Source organism: Corvus cornix, chromosome 10 (genome assembly GCF_000738735.6).
Source record: "Corvus cornix cornix isolate S_Up_H32 chromosome 10, ASM73873v5, whole genome shotgun sequence".
In the NCBI taxonomy this organism is placed as follows: Eukaryota; Metazoa; Chordata; class Aves; order Passeriformes; family Corvidae; genus Corvus; species Corvus cornix.
In genome coordinates, this window is record NC_046340.1 from 12,306,252 (window position 1) to 12,330,213 (window position 23,962).

Genomic DNA, 23,962 nt, shown 5'->3' on the forward strand with positions numbered 1-23,962 from the left:
AGCTTTAAAAAATAACTGCACTTACTATTTCCAAAGTTACCGCCAGACCCCGCAGAGTCGCCCTAAAATCAAACAGCAAGAACAAAAATAAAGTTGAAAATTCATTTCAAATTTCTGCTCTGTGTTGAACTAGGGGTGAAGGGGCAGGGAAAGCTTTTACAGTGAGATAACCATTCAACACTTCCAGCAATTTAAAATGCTGAAGTATTTCCTACTGTAAATATCAATTGCTGTATCACATTTCAGATCACTCAACATACTTCATAATACTTGAGTTTAGCTTTGAGAGCTTCAATAGTCCTTAAACTTTCTTCCTGCTGCTTTTCCTTGGTAGTCAGGATTTTCTTCAACTCATCTTTCTGAAAGAGAAGGAGTGCCACATAGCCAAAGCCACAAGAATGGACAGGTTTATAAGACCTCGAGCACCTTTTCCAGGAGTTTAGACAGAACTTCAACCAAGATCAGCACCGAAAGAATCCCTAATTTTTTGCTTCTGAAGTTCTTCTTCAAGACTGCTCCTCTACAGGAGGAGTCTTGAAGAAAGAGTCAAGAATATGCACCAACATAATCTGCTACTGTTTAATTAATTCATATTTGTTAGTCTTGCATTACTGAAAGCCACTGAAGAGATGCTTAATATTATCAGTGTGCTGAATATCCTAAGTGTGCTTTAAAGGAGCCATGGGAACAACACATTATTTGTAGTAACAGAAATACTGTGGAGCTGCATAAACTGATCCAGAGCATTAGATGCTTCATTTAGCATTTTTAGGTAGCTTTTAAGTAATGTGTTTAAAACTGTACAGGAAATAAAAGAGAGAGAGTTGCTTCCCCTACTCCCCAGTCCTGTTACACCTGCAGGTGACACATCCTACCTCATTCTCAAGATCATCTGCAAACATTTGCTCCTGCAAAAATAACAAAAAAATCCCCCCCAAATCATTTCCTCAATTATGTTTAAGGGGCTCGCACAGAGTTCATCAGCTGACAAATCCACCCCAGTTTCTAATGCTCCCCCTCCAGTTTCCATCCAGCTTTATTGCTCTATTTTCTATTTCTCTTGCCACGAGTTAAGGATGTCTGACAGAGCAATGTCTCTGGAAACTGGAATATCTCCTCAGTTTCCTAGCACAGACACACAGACACTACTGAGGCAGCAGAGTACAGCTTTTCAGAAGAAGTTTGCTGATTTGGGGACACGGCTATTAAGAAGTTTGTTTTATAAAGGCAATGCTTGAACAGGAGTTCAGACGAGCCAGTGACTGCACTCAAAAATATTCTTTCCATCCATGGGCTACACTTAGGAAAAGCTGCATAAACGTACCTCTACAAAAATACAGCAAAGAAACAGCCTCCACAAAGCAAAAACCCAGCAAAAAATCTTCTTTATACTTTCTTTCTACTGGTCATACTTAGCCCTCCAAAAAGAGGGAATTTTTTTTTAAATCGACATTTCAAATTTCGGTGAGAAACTTCTATTAAAAACCTTTGGTTTTGTTTTCTTGCCAATTGAAGACTTTTTTCTCCGTGCTTCCACTTCCAGTAACAGCTGGAAAACCAGCTGATGACAAAGTAGTGCCACACACCACCGACACTTAATGGAGAGATGAAGCTCAATCTCCAAATCCCAACACTCCAGAGCAGCCCATGGCTCAGCTGCACTGGGAGGCAGAGCCACAAATGGTATTGCTCCAATTCCTGGCTGTCAGGGAAGGACATCGCATCAGTCTCCTCACAATTTAACTACAAGACCAAAGCTTTTCCAGCAGAAAATGAGTGACACACATTGCAGTAATTCCCAGGAAAGCAATGGACACCACATCCTAATTCCATGTGCCTTCCTTGCTACTTCTCCTGTCACCACCAGCTGGTTATCCCAGATTTCCAGCCAGGTATTCCACGTCTTGGTTTACCTCACTCAGCTGCAGCTGTAGCCCACTGATTCTGTCCAGCAGCATCCTCTGCTCCTCCTGCACTTCTCTCATTCGATCTTTCAAATCTTGGTTTTCCAACTCCAAGTCCTTAAAAGTGAAATACGAAATTTAAAATAAATAATGAAGATCTCCCCCACCACACACACATTGGGAAAGGTAAAGACTCTGAACCAATCAATAGTTTTAACAGCCACTGAAGACTCCAGGCCCTGCCTAATCTTTTGAAAATGGCAATGACATGGAAATGTCATTGCCATTTTCAAAAATTAATGCTGGTTAGTAGAACAATTATGACACAGATTATTTTTAGTATGACACAAACATACATCTCTTGACAATGTTAAAAAGATAAATCTTCCTGGCTTGTGACTCTGATTTTACTACAGAGGCAGAAGGTTAAGAGATAGGAAAGGCACACTTCCAACTATTTATTACACAAAAAAGTGCTGTTTTTTCCTGAAAAAGTTTACAGCTCATCTGCATAATTGCCACACTCCACATCATGCAATTAGTTTTTAAGTAAACAGCAATATATGACCTTTGTTGATGGGATCATTAGTGCTCACTTCACCAGCTCAGCTTGTCTTTAGTGCCTCTGGCTCATTATCCCAGTGGGAATCCACAGGGCCCAGGATCCTCCCCACCCACCTGGGCGTGTGGTTCCTTTTGGAACAGTTTGACGCTGAGCTCCTCCTGTGCTCCATAGCCCCGGCCCCGCTTCTGGGACATGCTGGTGACCTGTCAGTACAGCAGGAAAACATTCCTTTATATCCCTGTTGTGTCCTGTGAACATCCCAGCCTCCCTCCCAGCCTCCCCAGGGCCCAATCCTCCCCAGTTCCCATTGGGACAGGTGTCACCCATGACCTCACCCTCACACAAATGGGAGGCCTGTCCAAACTCCAATCCTGAACAAGCCCATCATGGAATATCTTCCAACCAGAACCAGCCACACCATCTGATTACAGAGGGGACCTTCTCAGCCACAGAGGGAGTTAATTCAGAAAATACTGATGTTGTTTTGTGTCACAGCACAATCCTGATTCCCCTCTCAACACCCCAGTGATAAATGGCCTCAGGAAGTACCTTTCGCTCAGCCTGCCCTCTCTTCATGCTGTCTCTTCCTAAAAAAGCACCACAAAAATAGGAAGTTACAAAAGGCATTTCATTCAGGTTCATGCAACAATGCAACACATTCAGCTAATTCTATCCCCTTTCCACCCTGGGAGGGCATTTCAAAAAATAGCTCACCACGCCCCCAATTAATCAAACATGGAAACATTCACAAGCTTTTCTATAAAATAAAGGCTATTTATTTCTATGAAATAAAGGCTATTACTACCAGAAAAAAGGCTATTTATTTCATAAAATAAAGGCTATTTCTGTAAAATAAGGGTAAATAACTTCCATAATCAATACTGTTAAGCCCTCAAGGCATCAGAGCCTGCATCCCCCTTAAAGCTTTAGTAAAACCAAACAACCCCAAAAAACTGTCTTTCCCCTCCCAACCAGACAGTTTATGACCTTTGTGGTCAAAGGACCACAGCTGCCCTCCAGAAGAGTTTGTGGAGACACAGGAGTAGGGACACAATTCCACCCAAAGGAAAGTGTTGTAGGTTCCTCCTACCTCTGCCAGAGTCCTCAACGGCAGCTTTTATTAAAGCCAAAATGTCAATATTGTCCCCAATCCTGGCATAGTAAGCACAGTCATGCCCAAGGCCATCAGTCAAACCAACATCAGCACCATTTCTGAGCAACACCTCCACGGCATCCTTGCAGCCATATTCACAGCCTAACATTAGGGCAGTCCTGGGATGGGGAGAGAGATGGGATTGAGAGATCCAGGGATCCCACTGTGCATCATTTACAGAGCTAACCCCTGGTACATTCATGTTTAATCACAGAAACTTCAGCCAAGGCACCCTTCCTCTGTCCAGAGAGGAAACAGCTTTCAAAAGTCACTTGGGCAATGTTTAAATATTTGTGAAAAAGCAAACAAACCCCCCATAATAGCAGTATTTCCATGAAACCAGCACAGATGTGCTGCCTTTGAGAGTCAGCCACTGTCTGGAGAACTCCCATGACTTTGGTTTCCTCTATAAGACACAAATCTCAATAGACACAACAAACACCAGGCAAAGAGTTTAGACAAGGTTTGGAGAGCGGGGTGCCTGGGAGCCCTGGCAGTGCTTCCCAAAGACTTCCCAACTGCAGGACATGCAGTGCGAGTAGCCAGGCTTTGCCCCACGGCAGCCTCATGTCATGCAGGAGTCCTCTAAGAAATAACTGGCAAAAGCAGCAGCTACAAATAGAACCCTCCTCCCCTGACCCCAGGAATAAACAGGTCAAGGTCCCTTGGGAGCTCCAACGGACTCAGGACTTCTTGCCAGAGCACCACTTTTGCCATGGCCCATTTTGTAAATTGACCCCAAGGGCTGCTTTGGACAGACAGACCCTTCAAACAACCAAGTGCAGGTTCCCTGCTGGCAGGAACAAGCCTGGAGTATTTTGGATGCAAGCAGGAGCAGTACAAAAGGCCAGGTTTACCTGCAGTGTTGAATGTCTGAACTAAATCCCAGCTTCTCTTCCCCCAGGTTTAGCACATTTATTCTGCTAAGGGGCAGCTTCCCTTCACATGCCAGCAGGAATTCCAGTACTCCTCTGCAGGCCTTACCTGCTCTGTTTGTCCCTGGCATTGACATCGGCCCCCCTGTCTATGAGCAGCTGGCAGACCGTGGGGCGACACATCTGAGTGGCCAGCACCAGTGGTGTCCTCCCGTCCTGAGGGAGGAAGGGCAGAGGGTGAGGGAAGGGGGACGAGGCAGAGGAGGCCAAGAGCTCCAGCAGGTTTGTGCAGGAGGAGGGGGAGGGCAGCCCCTTACCCCGTCCTTGGAGTTGACGGCGGCGCCGTGGTCACAGAGCAGCTGGATGCTGGCAGAGCAGTCAGACATGGCTGTGGAGAGAGCAGGGAGGGGACACTACACTGAGAGCAGCCTGGGGAGGCCCCAGGCACAGCCCTGGGCCTATCTGCTCCACCAAAATGGCCACAACTGAGTTAAAGCCTGACAAGGCTGCAGGGCTCAGCTCTCACACCACCCGAAGTATCCAAAGGAAATCCAACACTCCTGTCTGTGCCAGACACTCTGCAGCCTAAGGAGGGTGCAGAAAACCCAGAGTAAAGATGTCTTAAACTACTCAAGGCACTGCCCTAAAACTCTGCTCATGATATCTGAAGATTTTACTCAATTTCATCTCAGACCTACAAGCCCCCTAACACTGTTAAGTTCATTATCGAGGACAAATGCCATGACAATATAAAACACTCTCTCCTACTACAGTCACCAAAATTGAAAGAGAAGAATCCAGCCCATCTGGAAGTAAATCCATTAATTAAATCTTTATTTCTATACAGTTACCAGCAAAGCCAAGCCCTTCACCTGCATCATGAAGAGCAGTTCTTCCCTGGAGATCCACATTCTCCGTTGGACAGTTGTACTGTTAAAATAAACAACCCCAGTTATCAATTAGAATTCAGACTGCATTTACAACATGAAGTGTTTGAGGTTTGAATTAAAGCAGTAAAATGCGATTTAAGCAAAAAATATGCAAGTTTGAAGCTACAAATATAGTGATAGACATGAAGGAATGAAATCTGGGTCTGTGCAATTTAGGCCTCTGAACACACTGACCAAAAGGCGTAAAAAAAGTTAAGACTGTGCAAAGAAATTGCACAATTCATTAGACTTTTTACAGATAATGGGCTATTTATATCTGCATTGAGACATGCAGCAAATAAACAAGAGTTAAAAAATAAACAAAAAACCATTAAAAATTACCAAAAAAATCAAATAATTATGAACGGAATAAATAATAAAAAAAAAAAGAATAAACATCACACAAACCTAAGACAACTCTCCAACGTTGTTTCATTAGTGAGAATTTGTGGATATAAATGCCCAGCTTTTGAAGCAAACACTACTCTGGAGCAGACGGTGTTACTGCTCCTAAATCCAACTGCATTCAGAGAGGGAACATCAGTCTTTAAAAGACACTCAGCCCCATTTCCTTCAAGAAGCACAAACTACAACTTGATTTGACTGTCTATGAAAAGAGTAACACCAAAAGGTTTATTCTCTTTATTTTAGCACTCTTTCCGTCCCAACCTGTTATTTAACATGAAAGTCTTTTCCCATGACTCTTATTTTTAAAAAAGAATCTGATTGGTTAAGAAAGAAATCACATACCCCAATTTTGAATCAGTGTATTTAAAACCACGTTTTTCCCCTCAATATAAGAGCTGTAGAGACAAGCTGTATTTTTAGTACCTGCAAGAGCTTCTGCAAACACAAAGCATGGCCATACTTAGCAGCCAAATGCAGGGCGTTTCTGCCTAAAAAGAGAGCAACAGCAGTTCAGGGTTTGGCTTGAATGAATTTCTGATGAATATTCCCAGCATCTGAGATACAACAGCTCCTGTGGGTCAATCCCCCCAGATCTGTCTGTGCTGTGACATCTCCTGTCTACACCTCACTTTGTTACAGTCTTTTCTTATTTTAGTGAATCTTCATTCAACAATGAAGAGTTCATTTCTGAAATTAATGTCAAAATACTGCAGCTGACTCCACACAAGCATTTAAAAAATAAGCTCTCCCACAAGAAGAGGAGGCCAAGTTTTCTCTATAATTCTCTTGTTTTCAGCTTCATATTAAACATGTTAAATTCTGAGGCAAACAATCTGAAAATTAGCACCTGTTTTTAACTGTCTCTTTATAAGACCTTCCACAAACTCTGCTATCACACAAGGAAATCTGGAAGGTACAGATGAACTCTGAGCTTCTGAGGCCCAGTTGGGCACACAAACACCTCCCACAACATTCCATTTGAATCCTCACTTCGAGTTCATTTAAAACTCTTCTTATCCTGTTGCTGTCACCCAGAAATGCTGATCTCACCAGTGTGTCTGGAGCATATTATAAACACAATTACAGCAGCACAAACCCACATTCCTTAAGTTCTGCTGCATTCGTGACCTCCATGACAGGACACGACCAGTTTCCTCAAGACCAGCAACAAGTCACACAAATAATTCATTTTTTACCAACTACAAAAAGAAGGAAGAGCTATCCTGTGGTTCAGCTTCATTCCAGAATGAAACCCATCTGAGAGCATTTTCAGGTTGGCCCTGAGCCAGGGAGGAAACCCACCTGCAGCATCAGTGGCTGTGATATCAACTCCATGCACGAGGATGGTGTTCAAGCAATCCAGGTTTCCCTTTGATGCGACAACATGGAATCTAAAAAAAGATAAAACCTTGCTTAGGTGCAGCTGGTTTGTACACAGAAATGGTAATATTGGCCAGGAAAGCCAAAGCCAAAGGCTGTATAAGGAAAGTGTTACAGGGGCCAGCTCTGGACAGCATCCAAAGTTAAGGGTTCTGTAGATGTTACTTCATGGAATAAGGCAACTTTCTTGAGCAACAATCAGTGTTTACCTGCATCAGTGAACCAGGTGAAATACCACTGTGGTTTCAGTTTCTCTTTAATATTCAAACCTGGCAAGATCAAGACTTTGAACACTGATCTTCACTTCCAGCGTAGTGAAGCTAGATTTAGATGAAGTATTACAGAGATCTCTGTATTCAAAAAGGCTTCTAGAGCAGCAGGAATATGATTTTCAGCAGCTTCCCACCACCATTCCCGGAGCTCTGGAAGTCACTTACGCGGATCTCCCTTCCACATCCAGCTTTGTAGGACTGACTCCTTTCTTGGCCAGGATGGATGAAACCTTCTCCACATCGCCCCTTTCAGCTGCCTTCATTAACCTGTCATCGTACTTGTTCCAGTCTGGGTTCAGCTGGGAGACAGAAGCAGAGAAGTGAGCTTATGGTGCACTGTGGATCCACCAAGGGCTGAGCCATAATGCAAATGGGACACAACAAAATCCACCTTGGTTTACAAACACCGCTGTACCCACTGGATCTTTGGAGTTATTTGTGCCACATCCCCGTGACATGGCTGTTGGTATTGAATGTACAGAGCTCTGGGACAGCCTGGCTAAGCCACTTTGGTCCTAAAGGAGACCTTTAGGATCAAACTTCTTTGGTGTTCCGCATTCTGCTTCTGTGTGTCTTGTTCAGTCTTCATATTTCAACAACAAATGGATGCGCTAAAAATATGCTCCAGGACATGGCTTTTCCTGGCTGTGCCAGACTGTTCAGTGGGTCATAAATTAGCTAAGTGTGATATTCAAGGGAAGAACATCTACTGAGCTGCAGAAGACAGAAAGTCAAAGTTGATAGTTTTGAATTGCCTGCAATTCCCAAAGCACTGCAGAGGACCGAGAAAGGACAAGTCAGTTATAAATAAACCACCACCCATTCAGCCCCAGACAGTCCTCACCCCCCACTCTTCCCTTGTTTACTTCAAATTTAGAATTTCAGGCCCCAGGCCAAGCCTCCCACCTCAAAATGCACAGCTTGTTCTCTTCCCTGCCAAACCATCCCTTCTGAATGGCTCTGGGCTTTTCAGGAAACTGGTCCATGACAGAAACGTCACATCCAAGCCGAACACCAACGACTTGTTATTCAAGGAGCTTTTAACAGAAGAATAAATCTTCCAAAGGAGTATTATACTCAAAATAGGAGTAATACATTCAAATCAAACTCTGCACAGCAAAATAACTTGCTGGTAAGGGTGAGACACAAGCAGCCTGTGGGTGTATGAAGTTACTTATCACTGTGGGTCAGAAATTCCTCAGCACAAAAAGAACATTAAACCAGGTAACCCCAGCCCAGGGGTTTTTTTAAGTAAAAGAGGGTACACAAAAAAGAACAACCCCAAAAATCCACTGCCACCACCTGGAATCTGTAGTGATCTGTAAAAGGGAACTGCAATCATGTCCAGAGGAGACAGAGGGGGGAATCCCATCAATCCATATAAATATCCCCAAGGGGTGTCAGAGGATGATTCCACACTGCTCAGGGGTACCCAGGACAAGGAGCAAATGGCCAGAAACCAAAACACAAGAATTTCTACCTCAACATGAGGAAGAATTTCTTTCCACGGAGGTGGCAGAGCCCTGGAACAGCTGCCCAGGGAGGGCCTGGCATCCCCCTTTCTGGAGACATCCCAAACCCAGCTGGAAACATTCCTGTGTCACCTGCTCCAGGTGATTCTGCCTGTGCAGGGGGTTGGCCTGGAGGATCTCCAGAGGGCTCTTCCAGCCCTAACGACTCTGGGTGATTATCTTTACCCCGCTTTCTCACAATAAACAAGATTACAGTAATCATGAAGGCTTAGCAGCAGCTAACCCAGGCCAACCCTCCTAGAAGTGACAGGAGTAATAAAAATAGAGCACTAATGAAATCAGCACCAGTGCTGCCCGGCTGAGGTGCAGCACTGACTCATCAATCAATTAACACATCCATTAGCCTGAAAGCCACAGCAGCCTGGCCTGAGAGGTCACTGCACTGGTGACATCACCAGTGCCATGTCCCTCCCCAGCTTGGACACACTGCCCTGCAAAGCCACCTCCTCATGCAAGGCTTAGCTCTTCACATCAAATACCCTAGAGACTGTACATACACAGCATCAAGCTCCATGCTCCCTAAATTTTCCTGGCACCTTCCCATCCTTACAGGACAGAGATCTCACCTTGGTGTTCACACTGGGGTGGGATTGCTGGGTTGTGCCTTTGCAGCTGATACCTGCCAGCACAACTCACCCAGATGTACAGAAAATCCTCCCAAATCCTCCCCAGCGAGTCCTCGCTCCCATTTCATAAAACTTCTGATTAACAGAAGCATTACTTAAAAAAACCCAACCAAAACCAAACAAATCCATCATCTTCATATTTTCTCCTTGTGATTATAACACTTCAGTAACTTGTATCCACCGCCTATGATGTACTAAGTTTAAAAGGGGATGGAGGGACAGGACACAGGGAATGGCTTCCCACTGCCAGAGGGCAGGGATAGATGGGATACTGGGAAGGAATTGCTCCCTGTGAGGGTGGGGAGACCCAAGCACAAGTTGCCCAGAGAAGCTGTGGCTGCCCCTGGATCCCTGGAAGTGTCCAAGGCCAGGCTGGACAGGGTTTGGAGCACGCTGGGATAGTGGAAGGTGTCCCTGCCCATGGCAGGGGTGGAATGGGATGAGCTTTAAGATCCCTTCCAACCCAAACCATTCTATGATTAAATCATTTTACATTTAACAAATGCATTTCACGTTTAAGGAAAGTTCCTTGCAGGAAGAGTTGCTGAGGAGATACTAAACTCATTAACTAAACAGAACTACTACACCACATTTGCACAATCCAAGCTTTCACATTTTTGCAGCTGTAAATTACTGCCAGGATATGAAATCTCAGATAGAGCTATGAGACCTGCGATACCTACTGTGTCTTTGGCTGCACAAGAGAACCAACAAATCATGCTGAACTCGCAGCTTGTGCTGCCAGGAGAGATCAGTTCCCGTCACATCAGCTCACAGCGCCCTGAGCCCGAGCTCACAGCGAGGAACGGCTGCTCTGCACTGCCCGGGGCTCCTCCTGCTCCATCCTTCACTTAGCTTGGCTCCCCGAGGATATTTTCCCCATCTTCAGCATCATCTTCAGCCTTCATAACTCTGGGAAATGTCGCTGGCCAGAGGAGCCGTGTGTGCGGCCGCGCTGCCCGGAGCCCGGCCAGAGCCACGGTCTGTGCCGGACAGACGGACTGGGCTCCCAGGGAAATACTGCCCAGACCCCGAGAATCTTGTAAACAATACGTAGCCAGTCTCATCAGCCCGATTTATTTTCTGATAAGGCAGTACTTGATAGGCAGGCGATAGAAAGCAATAGCTATTAATACATTCCCGGCGTGCCCGTGCCCTGAGTCATGGTGTCAGGGTGTGTGAACTCAGGGGACAGGCACGTCCCCAGCCCCGCCGTGGTTGTTGTGCTCTGCAGACAGGCAAGCACTCATTTAAAATAACAAACACGCTCCTCACATTCACTGTGCACCGACATGAAGGAAGGTCACACTCAGCACCACTAATAACACACGAGGACTGAAATACTCCCAGGAGTAATTTTTTCCCCATTCCACCGCGCCACAAAGCCGAAACCAAACTCGGGCTCAGACTTCAGACAGTTACAACTGCGGAGCAGATGGAATGCATGATCCTATTTTGACAGAAATGTAACCCATTTTAAATTAGAAAACACACATGCCTCTGCTTTAAAAAAATTCCCCTTTTACAGCACTGAAACCCTTTCTGAATAGAACCTGGTTTCAGCTTACTGCTGCTGCCAGTCTGTCTCCCAACATGTGAAACGAGAGGAGTCACAGAGGCTGTGAAAACATTAAATAGACAGCACAATGATTAACAGGAGGGAGATGGAGAGTCCCCTTTCACAAGTTTTAAATTTAAATGGACATCTCCCAAGTGTCATATTTAGAGGAGTAGGTCAACATGACAAGCAATGCACTGTTTTGTCTGCAGGAGAGAAACCTGGTCCAGGGCCAGGAAAACCACTTACACACACCCTGGAGGACACACACAAGAGGCTGCAAATAACCTCATAAATGGATCTTCTCAGGAGAGAATTTTAAAATCACTCACTCAGATTGGGACAAATTCTCTCTTTCCCAGTCAGTTCTGAACTATCCCCCATCCCCCGTGTGAGCACCAGCCTTTGCCCCACAGCATCAACATTCCCCAAAGAATGTTCCAAGACCTTTCTGCAATTAGCATCCATGTGACAAAGCCACTCCAAAAAAGTGCACTGACTGTGTTGTCTTCTGACCACAACCAAGTCTGTCTCCTCAAGCTAAAAAATGGATTTTTTTTTTTGGGGGGGGGGGGGGGGGAATAAATACACCTCCCAAGTGGCAGCAACAGAAAAGCCCCACTTAACCAAAATAAGTTTGGTGAGAAATGTAGGTAAGACTGTGGCTTCCAGGTGTGCAGTCTTCTCTGAAGTATTCATCCCAAAGGTTTTCCTTGTCTCCACTTCAGCTGCCTGCAGAGATTCCTTGTGCCCCGTGAGCTGCACTCATCCTGCAGCCCCTTTGTGCTGCAGATCCTCCTGAGACAGCCTTGACCACAAGATTTAGGATTGCTAAACCACATTCCCCAGCCCTGCCCAGCTCCAGCCTGGCACAGAGCAGCTTCCATGGTTCCATCAGCACTAAGCAGCTTCAGGAAACACGGCCCAGCTACAAACCCCACTGATTAAATGTTCTCCAAAGCAGCCAAATCCAGAGACCTCAAAGGGTAAAACCGACTTAAACGTGCTCTTTTAGAGTAACCAAAGTGTGGAGCCTAATTCAGACTTTTTTTCCAAAATTAAGACCAGAAACATCATCAGGCCCCAGCAGTGCAGATCTCTGGAGGTGCTACATCACCCTCCACACCACAGCTGCCTGGCCAAGGCTGATACTGCCCATTTTGTGTTAACACAGAGCACCTGTTTTCCTAAGCTCAGCCTGCCAGGAATTCCTCCCAGCTCCAGGTCTCCAAAGATAAGGAGTACCCCACCTCCACCCTGGGCTAGGATCAGAAGCAGCCTCGTTGCCAGCAGCTTGTGTGAGGTGTGCTGTCAGTGTGAGGCTCTCTCCGGAGCAGAGAGGCCGGGTGTGTGCAGGCTCTGCGCATCCATCTGGGATCAAGGCCCCCAGCAGCCTGCTCAGAGGCAGAACACAAACTGACTGCTCCAAGTGCCCTCCTGGCTCTCAGCAAATGACAAACTTCCTGGGCTGAAAGAATTGCACTATCCATTTCCCCAGTTACTCCTCAAGTCCAGGCAAGCCTTGCGCATCCTCAACACCCTCCAGTAAGAAATTGTACAGCTTCAGAGCATGGAGTGACAGGACAAGGGGGAATGGCGTCCCACAGAAAGAGAGGAGCTTTAGGTTGGTTTGGAGGAAATTCTTCCCTGGGAGGGTGGTGAGGCCCTGGCACAGGTTGCACAGAGAAGCTGTGGCTGCCCCTGGATCCCTGGAAGTGTCCAAGGCCAGGTTGGACAGGGCTTGGAGCACCCTGGGATAGTGGAAGGTGCTCCTGCCATGGCAGGGGTGGCACTGGATAAGCTCTAAGGTCACCTAACCCAGCTCAGAAATATCAGCTGTAAGTCAAAGCAGCTCCTAAGCCCTTCACAGAGAGCTGGCATAAAGCTGTGAAAGTGAGCCCAGCTCCTGCCACCACGAGGCCAGGCTGATCCTGTCCCCAGCAAAGCCCAGGGGGGACACAGCCCCTGTAATGCCATTAGCAGGTGACATAAGCACATGGGAGAGCAGGGAGCTCTGGTGACACTGCCAGCACCAACACAGCACAGCTCACAGACTCTCAATGGCCCTTCAGAGAACCCCAGAATGGGTTGGAAGGAAGCTTAAAGCCCATCCAGTGCCAGCCCTGCCATGGGCAGGGACACCTTCCACTGTCCCAGGTTGCTCCAAGCCCCACCATCCAACCTGGCCTTGGACACTTCCAGGGATCCAGGGGCAGCCACAGCTTCTCTGGGCACCCTGTGCCAGGGCCTCCCCACCCTCACAGGGAAGAAATTTCCTCCAAACATCCAATCTGAACCTCCTCTTCCAGAGCCAGGGGCAGGCTCACACATCTCTCCAGCTGCACCCTGATTCCCTGCTCTTTCTCCAGAGGTCAGAGTACATTTGTCATCAAAACCAACATGTGGACAGACACACCCTGCCATTTCAATGGCACAAAGTGACAAATGCTTTTGAAGTGCTTTGATTTGTTTTAGAAGTGCATAGACAGAATGGAAGGGTTAGATTAGAAAACTTTTTAAAAAATGCTCCCCAGGTACAGCTTCCCCAGCAGGGCAGGGGCACTTCACTAAACCCATCTCTCCTGAAGATTTTGGCTTACCTGTCTAAAAAATACTGCACGTACTGGGTTAAACCCCATTGGGGCAAACGGAAATGGCATTTAATATTTTACAAGCATATCATACTTCCCAGGATATGTCTGTCTCCACATGTAAATGCTCTGGAGTGTCAGACTGCAGGAGTGAGATGTGGGGTTTAGTCTGTGCAAGGGAAAACCAGACACAGCCTGAACACAGGGTTCTTTTTTCACCCAGCACCTTCCCACAAGCAGCACTTTGTGTTACCACCTCATTCACTAAAAATCCTTCAAAATAAAAAAGCCATTGAATGCCACAAAGTGGACAAGGCTTAGTCCAAACAGGGATCAAAAACAGAGTTCCCTTAAGCCTGCTCTGGTTTGGCATCGTGCTGAAAACACTCCCGTCAAAACGTCACCTGAACAGCTGTGCTGGGCCTGGTGTTTAAATGTAACTGCAGCCTGTCATTAATGAAGGTTAACAGTGTCCTAACGAACAGCTTAAAGCAAAGCAAGCAACTAAATCTCATCCAGATTTTACTCTATTCTGAAGGCATTTTCCTCCCAAGTCAGCATATCCCATCAAGATCAATTTATTAAGTATCAAGAAACAATTCAAATTGACTTCTAGCTTTGTTATGTGTCAAAAAATCCTCTCAAAATTAACATTTCCCCCTACAAGGGGTTAGAGGTCCCTGAGGTCCCTTGCAGCAGTGCCAGTTTCTCTTTTCCAGGCTGGGCCAGGGGAAAAATCCACCAGCACCAGCCACAAGAGCTCACAGGCTACACTGGAAGTGTCAACAGATTCTGCCTACAACCCCTGCAGGAGGCAAAGCCTGCTCAAAGAATTAAAAACAGTCCCAGCTTTGTTTTGAAACAAGTTTCTCATGTCTCATGGCCAACACACAACTCCAGAGCCCTTTATTGATAGAACAGCCTCAGATTGCCAGCCTTGAGGCACAGCCTGACTTGGACACCAATAAAAGTGATCAGAGCTGCTGGGGTACTCTGGACACAAAGCAGTGGCTTTGCAGCTGCATTTCCAAACTCTGCTAAGGACATTTTATGGTAACTGGGGCCAGACTCACACACACAAAGAACATCACACCCTCCTGGAGCACCACAGCTCCAACCTCCCTGAGCCCTGCAAGCCCAGGTCCTGCTGCTGCCTGGCTTCATCCCACAGGTGCCCAGGAGAAATAGTTCCCCTTTAAACAGGGAGAAACAGGAGCAGGGTCAGAGTCCAGCTGCCTGTGCTGCCCAGTGGGAGCAGCACAGCTCCCGCCTTCCCAGGACTCCAGGCACAGCATTAGTTGGAATTTCTAAGCTCTCAGGCAAGGCCCCATTGATTTGTGTACTTCCATTTATTAAAGCATCAGGAAATATCAGGGGTGATGAAACCTGACGTGACTGTTGCACACAGGGACCAGCCCTGAGCACATGGGGAAGGGAGCAACAAATCTCAGCCGTGGTCAGTCACCAGTAAGTGATGAGAACAGGATCAGTGTCAGATGTTCAAGCATGTGCTCGCTAATATTCATATTTAAATACTGACAAAGTACTCCGTAAGTTGCTTCTACGCAAAAGGTCGTATGAACTCCAACCAGATAAGCACAGAGCTTATCTGTATAATTACATGTGCAAATCAGCTCAGGATATTGAGCTCCCAGGCCCCCACTGAACCTGCACTCTTTTACATATTTTTAATTGCTACATTCCAAAGTGATAAAGCATTAATACTCCTTTCTATGGAGCCTGAAAATTACAATGCACCTGTAAACAGGCTGCACCACAAAGCTTATGCTGCACCACAAATTGCCCGTTGTGCTTCTGCAGCTTCACCCCAAATATCACACAAACAAGCACTAATTCCAGTTAACTAAATGCAAATGAATCACAAAGAGATTTTTCCAAGAACAAACACATTAGCACGAGCCTGAATAAAGCTTCCTGGAACCAAACATGCTCCAAGGAAAAACCCCAGCCAGGCCAGGAATGACATTAGAATATTAGAATGCTGTGGGTGCTTGGCTGCGGTGCCTGAAGATGCCACGGCAAAGTCACCTCAGGCTGCCCCGGGGAGGAGGGACAGGACAGAACTGCTCCAGCCAACAGCAGCAACACTGGAAAAATTCTGCTGATGGGTCAGGGCACTGGGATCAGCCTGGCTGACAGACTGGTCTGTCCTTGCACAGGGCAGAGTCAGGACAAAATGCCACAAAATCTTGTTTGTGTACAAACTCTTGTGTGCCCCCAGCAGCACCAGGTTTTTCTTCTGTAAGTGATCTTGAATCTTTAAAGGGCTAAAATTAGCTTATCAAACACCTATTTTTCACTTCACCCATTCAGCTACTAATGTGCATTGGACAGCACACTGGGGCTACAAATCACTGTTAACATTTATGCTGCTGCACATACAAGGAGGTGTTGCTGATGAATTAGCAAATTCAAGCAGCATCCTTCATTCCCGTAGTAAAATGGGTCAGCCCAGAACAGGAGGTGGTCCCTGCTCTCTCTGCTGATGAGAGGGCAGAAGCAGATGTTTAGTGGTGTATTGGGTCACCCCACAAAGCTCCTCTCCTTTCCCAGAGGAAAACTCATCCATTTAACAGAGCTGGGCAGCATCCACAGGGAAAGAAGTGTTGACACAACCTTGAACAAGCTCAGCTGTCACTAACTCCAGAGCTGGTTCAGATATTCATTTAATAATCACAGCTCATCATACCAGGGCAAGTGCTCAGGTGTCCCTTTGTTCCTTGCACAATGGTTTCCGCTAATTATATGGCAGGTTTGGTTTCTCTTAATTAAACAAAATGCAGCACCACTTTTCCCAGAGGAGAAAGGATTGGTAGGAGTTTTCACATGGTTTTATATCTGCCCATTCCCACCACTGCAGGTGATTCCCATCTCCTGCAGGTGCTCCAGGTAGTGCTGGCGGTTCCTGAACTGTGGGGATGCAGCTCAGTGGCAGCTCCAGCTCTGCTCAGAGCACCACCAGGAACCCCACATTTCCCAGTAACTCCAAGTCCCCCTTCCCTAAATTCCAGGCTTCATCATAAGGGACAGCAAGGTTAAAACCCCACCTAAGGAGATAACACACCTGAGATTTAACAGAGCCACCTCCCCAGCTGTCTCCCCAGAGTTACAGAAACAAGCAGGTCCTTTTCCCCTGCAGAGGCCACAGTCAGAACTCACCACTCAAAGTCCATTTGCAAAGGTCTGACCCAAAGACAACTTTGCAGAACAACAAACCAACCCCTCCCCAATCAGCTTCTCAAACAAAACCAGTGAGCATCTTATCAGTACAGACACAATTTCTAACTCTGCTGGAAGAACACATTTCCTTATCACAATCCAGATCCCAAACACACATTTATAGTGTCAGGATGTATTGTGGAATCTCAGAAGCACAGGCAGTGGGAGCTGCTGTGGTCCCAATGGGATTGAGGTCCATTAATTAAGATCTTTCTTGTAAATGCTGGTGAATGAGGCACCTCCTTTGACCTTAAGGCTTCGTTCTCCACAGAAGCCCACATCCAGCTTTCCAGCCTGCACTCCTGCTAATGGCAGGCATTTGTCTCACTATGCAGAGCACCGAACAGGCTGCTCTGATGATTTTCCAAGCACCATCAGCCAGCTGGAGTTGGCAAAACCAGGTAATTCCATTTTCAGGCACAGCATTCTGGATAATCGTGGAATTGGTAATAACTAATATGGTTTTTACTTTTTGCTTTTTGTGGCTTCCCTCCATCAAAAATCAGTAATAAAGCCATTTCCAACAGCTCCCCATCAGAAGCCACGTAACTATTACCTTCACCTGGAGGAAAGTTTCCAAAAGCAGGCTGGATTAGGTTTCTCTCCACCCCCCAGGAAATAGCACTGGGTGGGGAGAGGAGAGAGGGATGAAGTTTCTCAAACAGGCAACGCTTGTACACTCCTTTCAAGCAGGATCTCTAAAGCTGCCGCTGGCAGGATTCCCACCCACTTCCCCTCCTTCCCAGCAGGAGAACAGAGACCCGGCTTCATCCCATCACCCCCCCCTGCGAACATCCACCCATGGGGATGGATTTTTCCCCCCTCAGAAAAGATTAAAAGTTGCTATTTGATGAGATGGTGGAGTGATCACATAACCAAACTATGTAATAAACAGGGGAAATAAGTTTATCATGGACAAAAATCCCTGCTTTTAAAGGATCCTGCTGAAAGTAATTTCCCTTCACGTATTTTAGAGTAATTTCAGCTCTGAAAGGTATTAAGACTGCTCAAACCTCCGCTGAAGAGAAGGTTTATTGGAAGTGAAAAATCTCCTTGTCTATTCAAAACCAAACACAGGTGCTGTCAGTCTTTGTTTGAATTTAATTATTGGGCTAATTTGAGAATAACAAACAACTCTAAAGTACAGGACAACTAATGAACACAGAGCAGTGCCAGCCCACACATGACAAATCCTCATAACAGCCTCATGAATCACTGCCGTGCTCCGTGGATCCTCGGGCACAGGGATGGGAGCTGTCATTTGTCAGGGAGTTCCATCAGCACCTTAGAGCAGCTCCAGCTCTTTCCCCACAAGCTGTTATTGTCAGGTAACAGCTTCAGACCCAAGGCAAATGCACAGGAGGATTTTAGAGATAGCCAATCTCTCAAAGGACAACTGATAAAAGCCAGTGTCTCACATTCACCTCCCTGGCCCGCTATTCCACATAGCAAGCGGTAAGCTCAGCAAAGGAACACAGGGATAAGCTCAGGATGGATTCCCGGGGAAGCATTTACTGAATAGGCACAATTAAAGATGATTTACCGCGCGAAGCAATTTCTAAACACAGCTTTCTCTAGTTACAAAGACCTCCTCCCTCAACAAAAGTCATCTGCAGGGATGAATGAAGTAGAAAGAAAGACCAAGAAAGCCAGTTAAAGCCAGCCAAAACCAGCCTAAATTTTGGAAGTCAGACAAGAAGACACAGACAACTGCACCATCACAGAGGTGCATTTCCAGAGGTTCTGCCTCCCCCAGCTCTGCATTCCAGACTGGATGATCAGCAATCACAGCTGCGTGGTCACCAGCCGCTCTGAAAGCTTTCTGCCCACTTTCTAAGCAAATCCTCCTTCAAAAGCGCTCCGATTTTGCCACATTAATTCCTAGTGCAGAAGCAGCTCCTGCCGATGCCCTCCACACGGACTGAGCGAGCCCCCGGGGCGGCGGCCAGCGGGGGCTCCGCACCGGCTCCCAAGGCTCTCAGGGAAAAGAAGAGCGTCAGTTTGTGCTGGAGCCAGGAAGCAGCAGCCAAGGCACAGGTTCGGTGCTCCGAGCGCCGGACAGCCGGAGCCAGAGGCCAGGTGCCACTCAGGCAGGGAACGTCCTCACCCCGCCGCTGCCCTCGCTCAGCCCCGCTCCTCCAGCCCATCCCAGCTCCCTGAACACTCTTCCCACAGATCCCGGGATCTCCTCCCCCCGCGTTACCGCAGCTCCCCTCGCTCTCTGCTCCCAGCGAAGTCCCCGTTCTCCGGGGAGCCGGAATCCTCCGTGCTCTGCCCCTCCAGGAGCCGGGACACCCGGGCTCTGCGCCCCCAGGAGCCGGGACCCCCATGCTCTGCCCCTCCAGGAGCCGGGACACTCCGTGCTCCGCCCGTCCACGAACCGGGATCCCCGTGCTCTGCCCCACCCCAGGAACCCCCGGCCCCCGCGGGGGTCCTGCCGCGGCACCCACCGCGCTGCCCCCGATGACCGCTTCGTGTTTCTTCAGGCGGGACTTGAGGCTCTTCATGGCGCGGCCGCGGGCAGGGAGCGCGCACCGGCCCCGTCGCGCTCCCGCCGCCGCCGCCACGGCCGGGACGCGGCAGCCCCGCCCCGCTCCGCCCACCTCCCACCGCAGCCAATCGCCGCCCGCCCTCGCGGGAGCCGCAGCCAATCAGCGAGCGGGGCGGAGGGGAGGGACTTCCTCGTGTTCAAGGAGCGCTGCCTGGCGCGGAGCCGCCCGGCCGGCAGGGGGCGCGCTGCGGGCGGGGCGGCGCTCTGGCACGGGGCGGACCCTCAGGGCACCACAGAGAGGGCGGGTCTGCGGCTTCTGAGGGAGAGGGGTAATGACCGGGATAAGGATCGGGATAAGAAGCGGGAAAAGGACCGAGACAGGTGTATCTGGTGTCGGGGGGACCCCACCTCCATCCGTCCAAGTACAGAGCTCCCGGTGGCTGAGAAGGAAGCTCAGAGGCCTCCCGCTCACCTGAAGCGGGCGGTACAAATCAATGGCCGCCGTGCAAACAGCCCCTACAATAAACATGACATTTGTGCACAAAGGAATGAAGAGGTCACACAGCAGAGGCCCGAGCTGGGCATAGGCCGTGTTTTAAACAACACAATTAACTCTAGCCTCGGCGTGAGCACTGTCAGAGTTCGAGTTCAGTTCTGCTCATCCCAAGTCTTACTTACTGTCCCCTTCTCACCCCATTTTCCTCGCAGCCCCATCACACTGCACTGATGACAGAAGGTTTTAAAACTTATTTGAGACTTACTTCATTACGGCACGTGGATTGGGTTTAAGACCTTGCTTATTAGAGCTGGAAAGGGGCTGTTTGATCAATGGATCTCTAATATAAGCAAGGCTGGAGGTAAATGTCACTGCCTTTTAATCAATCCGGCCAAACCCTGTTCAAACACTTGGGTTACTCTATAGGTGGCCTGTTTGGAAGGAAAGAAAATGGTGCCTTTAAATATGAGCTCATTTTGTGCACAGCAGGGTGGCTGGAGAGTCCAGCGAGCTCCAAAATGGAAATCTTCCCCTGGGCACTCTGACCCCTCATTCAGCACGGATTAATCCCAGATTTGGGCTTTCTAGAGAAACACTGTTCATGCCCCAAATGCTGTTTAAAGTTTGTGGTGTTTTTCTCCCTAAAGAGCCATGTTTCAGGCAGTATCTCTCCTTTCATTCCTTCACAGAAGCCTCCACGCTTCCAGGGCACCGACAGAGCTCCAGCATGTCCTGGAGCAGAAGGCACAGCTCCAGACACCTCTCACTCGGCTGGGCAGCCCCACACCAGCTCTCCCAGGCCATCAGTCCCTTGGAACCCCTGTTCCCACCACTCCAGCCTGGCACTGCCACCCTGCCACCGCTGGCACAGGCGATCTGCCCCTGCCTGGCACAAAGCAAAGGGACAGCAGCACCTGGAAACCGGGGAGATCAGGATTCCCTGGTTGTTTTCTACCCGTGGGAACCAAGTGGTTTCCTTTGGTCTTTCCTTCCTCTTTCCAATAGCTGTGAAGGGACAGGATTGGAAACGCAAATTCCTTGAGCGTACCCAACATGCTACACGTCAAAGGGGTATTTGCCCAGGGATGTGCACAAACATGAGGCAGCAACATTCATGTCCAATCAGGAATTCAAGGAAAACGCTCAGCCCCAGCACCAGCAGAACCTGGGGCAGATGAACTGGTTTGAGTTGCTCGGATCAGAACCATTGTCTGTCAAGTTGTCACAGTAAATAGTTGTTTCATTAAAAATAAGCTTTTATTACCAAAAGTTTCAGCTTTACAAAAATATTGTCACATTCTCAGGACCAAGCTAATAGCAGTAGCTTTCCCCTTTTCCCACCAAATCTGTGCTGTTTAAAGGAAGCTCCTTCTGAGTCATTCCAGTACGAGCGAAAGCAGAATCTTAAAAATAACTCCTTACTCTGGAGTCAGTGCCGAGAAGCTGCACGGAGCAGTTCCAAGTGCTCGGCCAATTCCGGCACCGTTCCCTGATAATTGCACACATCCACGCGTTTGCCCCAGCCAGCAGAGCCTCTGCTCTGCTGAGGGCTCAGCAGATGCTGCACTGAGAGGATGGCATCCAGCCCTGTGATCCAGCTCTGTCCCGCTGGAGCCGATCCCGGGGGAAGCGTGTCCCAGGCACACCACAGTTCTCACTGGCCGGCTCTGTGCAGGGTAGAGCCTTCAGCCAGGGCAGCTGGAACAGAGCCTTCCCATTTTTCCCCTGCTGTCAAAGCAGGAAGTTCCCTATCTGAACACCATCTCCCAGCCGATGTGTCAGCACCAGAACAAGATGTTTCATGTTGAATTACTGGAGCCTGACTTGTCGGTGTGAGTGGCAGCCCCGGGAGCGCAGCTAACCAACCTCACCTCACAGTCCCCAGGCCAAGCCGGGCCGTTCCGGTGCGGTCCAGGCAGATTCCATGTCTGGCCCTTCCCTGACCACGCTGCCAGAACTATTCCCTCATTCTGGACACATCTACAGGCTTTTTCTCCGGAGTTCTCACTTCACTCTTCAAATTAATTCGGGCTGCTTCTGTTAAGATTCTTGGCATGTAGTTCCCACTACATCACCCCTCTGCACGTCCCATGCCCTCTTTGCCTGTTAGCTAGATGATATATCATGGAATCGTAAAATCCTGGAATGCTTTGGGTTGGAAGAGACCTTAAAGCCCATCCAGTTCCAGCCCCTGCCATGGGCAGGGACACCTTCCACAGACCAGGTTGCTCCAAGCCCCATTTTTGTTCCTGGTCCCTGTTTTTGTTCCACTCTCGCCATCACTCCATTCCTGGTTCCTGGCTCGTGTCCCTCATTGTCTGGCCAGACGTTCTCCCAGCTCTCTTGGAAGTGAGACGAGCTGGGACAAGCCAGCCTGGTGTGGTTTGTGTTCCCAGTGCGTAGGCACCGAGAGCAGAGCACAACCTGAGGCTGGTGAGATAAGGTCACTTCATGCTTTCCCAAACAGAAATCTGGAGCTCCTGCTGGAGATTTGTTCCCTGCTCTCCCCAGCTCCATGATTTCTCTGTCTGTGATTTTACCCTTCAAAGCACAGGTTTCCTTGGAGCAGTGGCTGAGACTGCACATCTCTGTGCACTGACTCAGGGCTTGGTGGATGTTGTGCCTCAGCAGTTCTGTGAGCAGTTCCGAGGGCCGCCGGGAGCTGCGGGCACGGCTGCCTGCACTGACACACACTTAGTGCCATCCCAGTGACCAGGGCTGGCATCTGAGCTCAGCAAGCAGCTTATGCAGCTCCCAAACCATACCCTGTGTCTGCTCAAATGGCTCATTTTTGTGACAACCTTCGCTTACAGCAGCACAACAAAGGGGAGATTTATCCCGACAATGTTTGCCTGATAAGTGCCGAGTTAATGGCACACGAAATGTGCTGGCTGGTCCTCTGCAGGCCTGGGATCTAATTAATCTCTGGCAAGTCCCCCTGAAATAGAAGCAGTATTGGCCTGCACATGTAGCAGTCGAGACCAACTAATTGGAGCCAAACTGTACAGCGAGGCCGGAGGAAGGAATTGCTGCAGCACGGTGGGATTTCCAGAGTTACAGTGCCAGAGCCTGTGCTTCTGCTCCATTGGAAGAGCATTTGGGCCATTCTCTTACCCCAGTCAGAGCTCAGAAAGCTTTTGAATCAGTCACAAAAGCACAGAACTAGGTGGTCATGCACTCCACAAAATGAGGTGGTACCGACTGTCTCAGTGGGTGAGGCCCATTTCCACAGGGATGTGACTCCGGGACCTCCACCTGTGCTCAGTGACACCTTCCTGCAGCCGCACAGGAGCTGGGGAGCTCCCTCTGCACAAGCCATAGCAACATCTGCCCCCAAAAAGAGGCTCAACAAGCTCTGGTTCTCAGCAGTTTCACATGACGGAGAAGCAGATCAGTGTGAATATATTCCACTTCTCCAGGGAAGAGAATTCATTTGTAACGGGACATAAAAATCAAACCCCAGCACAACTGAAAGGGTAACACTCTTGGCTTTCTGTTTCCACCTGGGTCATTAAATTATCCAGCCACCTCCTGCATCACTTGCTGCCTTAATCATCCAGATAAATTAATCCCCATGCCAGGCACACACACGGAGGAGGATATAATTTTATCTCCCTTTGCTCATGAGCCCAAGAAGAATCCCTGTCTCCACTGCAAGGATAGAGGTGGGCCTTGTTCCCATGGGATGTCTGACACCCTGCTGGGTGCAGTGTCCCTGACAGGACACACGTGTCCATCCGGTGTCCCTCAGACCCGGGTCTCAGGGTCACACCAGGCACATCCTGGGAGGAGCGATGGCCACACGGGCAGGAGCACACACACAGTCACTGCCGGGCCCAGCAGCCCCTGGAGCTTGGCTGACTCCCACCTCCCCAAGGGCAGCTCCTGCCCATCCCCAGGAGCGCCAGCCAGGTGTGCACAAACCTGCACTGCTGGATGGGG

At 48.5% G+C, this 23,962-nt stretch overlaps 1 protein-coding gene across 1 annotated transcript in view; it reads right to left on the minus strand.

The window, feature by feature from the left end:
- UACA (uveal autoantigen with coiled-coil domains and ankyrin repeats) overlaps positions 1 to 19,600 on the minus strand; it is a 28,674-nt gene extending 9,074 nt beyond the window's left edge. Inside the window, exons 1-14 of the mRNA XM_039557687.1 lie at positions 19,484 to 19,600; positions 7,652 to 7,785; positions 7,137 to 7,225; positions 6,258 to 6,322; positions 5,370 to 5,427; positions 4,815 to 4,885; positions 4,607 to 4,713; positions 3,560 to 3,741; positions 3,019 to 3,056; positions 2,583 to 2,672; positions 1,914 to 2,021; positions 876 to 908; positions 261 to 359; positions 26 to 62 (exon numbers count right to left, since the gene is read on the minus strand). Of these exons, the coding sequence (XP_039413621.1) occupies positions 26 to 62; positions 261 to 359; positions 876 to 908; positions 1,914 to 2,021; positions 2,583 to 2,672; positions 3,019 to 3,056; positions 3,560 to 3,741; positions 4,607 to 4,713; positions 4,815 to 4,885; positions 5,370 to 5,427; positions 6,258 to 6,322; positions 7,137 to 7,225; positions 7,652 to 7,785; positions 19,484 to 19,540 (1,168 nt within the window). The 5' untranslated portion in view covers positions 19,541 to 19,600. The remainder of the gene's footprint in view (positions 1 to 25; positions 63 to 260; positions 360 to 875; positions 909 to 1,913; positions 2,022 to 2,582; positions 2,673 to 3,018; positions 3,057 to 3,559; positions 3,742 to 4,606; positions 4,714 to 4,814; positions 4,886 to 5,369; positions 5,428 to 6,257; positions 6,323 to 7,136; positions 7,226 to 7,651; positions 7,786 to 19,483) is intronic.
- Between the last annotated feature and the right edge of the window lie 4,362 nt (positions 19,601 to 23,962).